Source organism: Trachurus japonicus, chromosome 8 (assembly GCF_045865225.1).
Source record: "Trachurus japonicus isolate A0001 chromosome 8, Traja_1.0".
NCBI lineage: Eukaryota > Metazoa > Chordata > Actinopteri > Carangiformes > Carangidae > Trachurus > Trachurus japonicus.
Window position 1 is genome coordinate 15,037,267 of NC_140914.1, and position 6,842 is coordinate 15,044,108.

At 40.5% G+C, this 6,842-nt stretch overlaps 1 protein-coding gene across 1 annotated transcript; it reads right to left on the bottom strand.

Moving 5' to 3' along the window:
- On the bottom strand, positions 1 to 3,506 carry LOC146982894 (galectin-3-binding protein A-like). Its single transcript, XM_085784176.1, has 6 exons — positions 3,442 to 3,506; positions 3,024 to 3,130; positions 2,618 to 2,818; positions 2,303 to 2,440; positions 1,906 to 2,197; positions 1 to 1,077 (listed from the first exon to the last, which is right to left on the bottom strand). Exons 2-6 carry the CDS (start codon positions 3,106 to 3,108, stop codon positions 30 to 32), a joined length of 1,764 nt encoding a protein of 587 aa, XP_085640302.1. The 5' UTR covers positions 3,109 to 3,130; positions 3,442 to 3,506; the 3' UTR covers positions 1 to 29.
- Positions 3,507 to 6,842: the final 3,336 nt, after the last annotated feature.

Sequence of the window (6,842 nt, forward strand, 5' to 3'; positions counted from 1 at the left end):
TAAAAATGAAAATGAAATGATCACACTGGTCACACTTCATACATTGGTACCACTACCACGTGGTAGGAGTACTCATTGTTAGGACAGGGATAGGCAAGCTGGGTATCATTTGAAGCAACATAAGCTAGATTGTCCTTGATGTCCTGAACGTGACAGATGTAGATGCTTTTGCACAACAGCACGAGACGGTTATGAAAGTTGAGCTTGCCCGGCATGATGGTGTCTTGGCGAGCCAGCCATACCGCGGGGAGAGACGTGCATGTCACCCCTTCTTTTGAACATTCATCCTGCTTGGTGAAGACAGTCGTCTTCCATTGAATCTTGTTTGCCATAAACATCAGGCTGTTGTGGATAGGTGTGCTGAATTGAGGAACACGTGACCTGTCTCTTTCATGTCTATAAGAGAATGAGCGTACGAATGAGTTTGCCGATGAGAATGAAAAGCTCCATGGTCTGTTGTTGTAGATCCTGGGCTTACTACCTGCCCAGGATCTACAACCAAGCGGGTAGTTGTCTCGGTCAAAATCAAGCTTGCTGAAGAAGAGACTATTAAACTGGAATGCTTTCAACATTTTTTCTTGATACAGTTGCTTAAAAGTGCTATAAAGAACAGACCGGGACACAAGCTCATTCAGTTGCTCTGCAGGAATCATAGGGAAACGAATATGATTCAACAGGGAAATTTTGTTCTCCAAACTGATTGAGTCATTCTTCTCTGTGATCCAGCCTTCTACAGTGAGGAGCAGAGAAAACTCATCAATCACCAACAGATCTGAGCGGCTTAGAAGGGTTCCAAGGAGTTTCACTGAGATGTTGGCCCAAGCTTCAGAGTCTGCCAGCGTTTTAAAGTTCCAGGCCAGGTACTGAAGGCAGTTCTCCTGGAGGACCATGTCCCCAGTCTCCTCTGCATATTTGTACATGGACACAGCAGTGTGACATGTATAATCACGATGAAGGACTTTAGACAACAGCCGACCTGTGTCCTCCGTCAGCTGCTTCACCCCAAACTTAGAGGCCATCCAGTGGAGACATTGTGCTGAGTAGAAGACCACATCAATCTTGCGGGTATACAGGTATCTATTGAGAATGAAATTGAAGAATATTCATTAGATTTCTAGTATGTTAGGTTTCAGGTGTGTTACTTTTTATTTACACCCACACAAAGCTGTGGAGCAATATACAGTATATACATATATATTTCATTCATTTTATTTTATTCCATTTTACTATTTTATGATATTTTATTTTATCCTCTTTTAATTTACATCTTATTATTGTCTGTGATTTTCATCGTAAAGCCAAATAGTTTGAAAGGTGCTACACAAAGTTATTATTATAGTTATTATTATGATTATTATTATTATTGTTATTATTATTAACAAATCTGCTAAACACTAGCAGTCACCTGAGGTTCAGGTGTTCCTTCTAATTTTTTTTTTTGGTCATTATTGTGTACTGTAAATGATGTTTAAGGGTGTTGCTGTATTATATCCATCATTTTAATTGTTATATAAATCTCTCTTTTTTTTTAAATAGATATATACACTAATCCTTCAGCACCTTAAATTGATGCTGATGGTGGAGTCCACACATACAAAGGTGCAATTTAGACCCAGAGACTGTGGCAATACTGAGAGGCAAGATGCAATAGGCTATAGGAGAAAGTGCAATAATTTTTACTATAATTATTTATTACTTGTGTTAACCAGGAACTTTGTCGTACTGTCTGTAAGTGATCTCTGTTGGTTGTGTGTGTGAGTATGTGATATGGTGTATGGTTTTATAATCTGTATGCAGGATCTACAGCATTGATTGTCCATGACAATTTTCCCTCCGGGGACATTAAAGTTTATTTTGATTTGATTGATTGATATTATTACTAGCAGTATTTCAGTATTAGTATACCTGATGAAGGGGGTGAAATATGGTTGGCAGGCCTCGCTGATGTCGACCCTAATGTTGGTATTCGTCCCTGAAGCATTAAAGAGGGGGAAATGTGAAAGGATCATTTTGTGTGCACAAATTGTTGTTTCCTTCATTTCCATTGTCCCGTCCTCCTGTCTGTTTCCAGTGGCACTGTTGACTGTGATTGTGAAGTCGCAGCCATTTCCACTGTCAAATACTTGGCCAAGGTCATCAGACAAACTGAAGCTGTGGTCCAGCCAGTGTATGTCTTCCGTGTTGATCTTATAATCGCCTGGAATCATAAATCAGCAAAATGAATATATGACACAGAACAAATATGAAGATCAAAAATCAACTTTTGTTTTACAAGCTTATATGAAAGTATTTCAGTGCTTACTTCGCGTTTGACAGACAACTCCAACATCCTCTTTGTGGGTGCAGTCGGTTACTCCCCAGCTTTTGAAAGCACAAGTGAACAGATGGTACTCTGTTCCATTACAACCAATATCATCCAGCCAAATGGGTCCAGAGCTTACTGTATGGTGTAAAATAAAGGGGAATATGTTTGTTTATTGTGATAGTGTTTAATACATTAAACAGAGTCAATGCAACTGAATTGTTGGCACAAGTGCACTAAACCTCAAATCACAACTCCTCACTCAACAATAATTTCACTGCCCTCTGGTGGGGGATAATCAGAAGTAAAGTTCACCTCCTTCATAATTTTTTCTGGAGACAGATTCTGCCCCGTAGTAGTGGAGCTGACGACACACAACCTGGGCCTCAGCCATGCCAAAGCTGTCGTCACACACTGTTCCCCATTGTCCATCATGGAAGACCTCCACATGGCCCTCTGAAACTTTCTTGGAGCCAGAAAGCCTCACGTCTCCTTCCTGAGGTTCAGGGTTTGGTTCTGTATGCACAGAGGTTATACAAATAAATAAAATACAGAGCATCATCTTAAATGTTTATGATCAGAATATGTTCATAAAAGTGCATAATATAGGCATGGCAAAGTACTGTCACACAATCATCATACATTATTGAATTACTGAATGAATGACTATTTACACAGTTTTCATGCAAATAAGTGCAATTGGGTGCTTGAGATGACTCACTGAACAAATCAAGTCTGAATGCATTTCCTGAGACATGGAGAAGTAGCAGCAGCCACAGAGTCCTCATGTTTTGAGACATGAGCATTTCCAAACACCACTGAAGGACTCTGACCCAGGTACAGTATGCAAAGACAAACAAAACAAAAGCAAAGAAAAAAAGGCAGAGAAAAATTTTCACTTTACTTTACTGCATGTTTATTATACTTTGGATATTTTTATCAGCACCAAGCCTTGAACGACAGTTTTGTTTTTGGATTTTTTTTGCGTACACATGAATAGAAAACAGTCCCTGCCTGTACTTTCTGTACAAACGGATATGATTCAATGCAACAGCTAATGTAACTGAATATAATTTTATTGATAAAAAGCACAAAATGCTAGGTTAAACTTGAAAGATAATGCAATAAATCCACATTACCTTCTTCTCCTTGGTTATGAAATGCCCTCCGAATGTTCAGTCGAGTTTGGAACCTATGACACAAATCTCACTGCTTTATAGGAGAGGGGTTGAGTGGTTTGGATGGGTGGGTGTATTCGTTCACCGTCCTATATTGCTGAGACATGTTTGACATTTAAAGGAGAATAATCAGGATGCTGGGCTTATTTCTTTTTTTGTTCTAGTCGAGACGTGCTTGAGTTCTATTGAAACCCTTTTATAGCAAATGCAAATGTTAACTAGAAAAAGCATTTCCAAGAATGGAAATGGCGTGACTGCTGATAGCAACTGAACGCTGTTGCAGAATTAGCAAATAGTGCAAGCTGTGATCACCATACAAATGTTTGACCAAGGTCAGAATCGAACCCACATCGTCATGGTCATTAGACTTCCACTCTGCCTCTAGGCCACAGTGCACACACAGTTGCAGAGACTGTTGTCTGTTAATGATCTGCACACTGTCAACATCAAGAAAGCTTGAGAGTCAAGCTTGAATGACTTAGAATGAAAATGTCTGTGAATTTCAGGCTGAGCACTAACCATATGGCCACAGAGAACCTGAGTTACAATGAGCTTTATACTATGAGGAATCAAAGACTGTCCAATGACAGCTGAATAATTGGAATCAAAAGTCAAGCAATGAAGTGAAAAGACTGAGGCAGGAATTGAACCCATGACCATATGATCACTAAACCTTTACTCTGCCACTCGGCTACAGAGAGCACACTGCTTTCAAGACTGTTGTCATTCATTGTAATGTGATGATGTGCTGCAAACTGGTATGAGTAATCAAGAAGATAACAAACACCTGTAACCAATTGAAGGCGGGGGAGGAGAGCAGAATTCAACATAACATAACAAGAGTTCTTCCCTTGGATTCGAACCAGTGACCTTAGGGTTGGCAAACATCCACCCTAACCCCTACACTACAGTGGAGTTGTGAAGAAGAGAGGTTGAGACTTTGATGAATGTGAGATTTTTTGTGAAAAAGTTAAATATTTGAAAAAGTATAAATAGTTAAAAAGAGAAAAGTAATGCCGATAAAGTTCAAAAAAAGCTGCACGTTTTGATATATGAATTGTTGAAATAGCACAAAGTATGAAGGACTAGAAGAAGACCGTAAAAAGGCGGAAGAAAATGGCCAAACAGAAGAACAATAGTGTGACTGCTTCAGCAGTCACACTAATTACACAACAAGACTAGAATTTACTTAGGTAACCATTGAATAGAACATAAGTATATTATAAGGTTGCAGTATTGTTGAAGGCCACATGTGGCCTCGGGCCTGAGACATGCTGGCATTATTCATTCGGATCAGCATTTTCTCAATATCCCAAAAAGCAAGACCACACCTGACGCAGTTGTATCGAAGAGACGACAGATGACCTAGACATTACCAAGAAAAAGAAAGCTGCATTTAAAGGAAAATATCAAAAGTCCTATTGAAATTGCGTGTTCACTGAATCAGGCGATTCACATGCTCAGACCCAGCCCTGTCTGTGTAATGCGGCGACTGGCCCTCCAACGAAGCCATGAACCCTTCAAAACTGCTTCGCTATACAGACCAAGTACCCTGTATTAAAAGACAGCCTCTAGAATTTTTTTGAAAGAAAAAATGTAAACTCAGGAGCATAAGCAATTATCCAAGGCCACCACTTCATCAAATGTTTCTGCACTGAGAGCATCACTCTTAGTGGCTTGGTAAAATATAAGGTCTTTACTATTGGTGAAGTCGGTCCTGCCTGCTGCTAAGGACAATTACATTAAAATTTCAGCGGACGATGCAGTTAAAAAGGGAGCACAACTGTTATTCGAGAGTTAAAGCAGAAGTAAGCGATCCGGTCGTTTTAGCTAACTTCTTGTCAGCCGATGGAGTTAGCAGTCCCCGCCCTCGTCCCTATGTCACCACATTCACGCGCATCCCTTGGCTGCACATACAGAGAGGACCGCCCCTTTATGCCGTTCTCTCTCCTCATTGGATAAAGGTTGTAGGATACAAGGAAAGTTTTCTCCTCGGCTTACAGCAGAGCAGAGTGACTGACAGACCCGTGTTTTGGACCAAACACATAAGTGATTGCTGTCGGAAGATATAACTATTTAAGACTTATATTAACACAAACATTCCACTTACTTCTGCTTTAATGAGTCACAGTGGTAAGCAATCCAGGTTGATAGGTCTACCGATGTTGACATCGCAATATATTTGCAATATATTTTTCAGGAGGATGTTCATAAGGATATTTTATGTGCTTTATTGTTGCCAACCAACACCACAGCAAAGGAACTATTCAAGTCCTTGGATGTCTACAGTACATATCAGGAAAACAAGTGAATCGGTTATTTTGTGTTGGTGTATGCACGGATGGAGCGGCTGCCATGACTGGAAGGAAAGTCAACGAGGTCGCCTCTGAATGTGAGCCAGCCTACGTACTGTGTAATCCATTGAGAAACGCTGACGAGCCAAAAAATAGTCACCTGAGCTGAACAACGATTTGCATGATGTGATTAAAGTAATTAACCACATCAAAGAACATGCCCTTAACTTGCATATGTTGGAGCACAAACACCTGCTCTTATACAAAGAAGTGAGATAAACCTAGTTCACTGGCCAGAGCTTTTGAGTTTCTAGAGCCTCTGCTGAGATTTTTGTTTTTCAGAAAAACACTCACCTGAGTGGATTGCAAAACTTGCTTACATGTGACATATTCAACCGGTTCAAAACTCAAGCTGTCACTTCAGGGTAGAACGGCAACTGTCTTCAGGTCTGCAGATAAAGTTGCAGCATTTAAAGTCAAACTGGACTGGATGTATGGGATGTGAATATGATAACTGACATGTTTCAAACATGAGCCGGGATTTTGCAAGCGACAGAGCCTGGGCCCTCATTCTCCCAACTGGTTCGTAATCATCTTTCTTATCGTTCAAAAGAGTTTTTAGCATTGCTTCCCCAACCTACAAGAGACCCCCGAACTGGGAAAGAATGGATCTGACTGTGACCCATTTGAGAACAAGCCAGGTGAGTCGGAGATCAACTGCCTAAGATCGCAAATGATGGTGGACATAAAAGTATGTTTGCTAGCTGAATATTCTGAGGTCGCCACAAAAGCACTGAAAACCCTGCTTCCATTTCAACATCTTATCTTTGTGAGGTGGGGTTCTCCTTTTTGCACGACCGGTCCATGGTCCATGGTGCAAAAAAAGGTGGGTCTCTTCCAAACCCAATGAGAAAGCAGCGATAAAGGGAAGGGTTTGCGTGAGTGTATTCCTTAACTCTTCTGCTGCTTTGCTCCGAGGATGCTGGAATCTTTCTCTTTTCTAGCTGAAATTTGCTTGAGTTTTGTTTAAACACTCCAACTGTGAATTATACAACAAGACTCACGTAA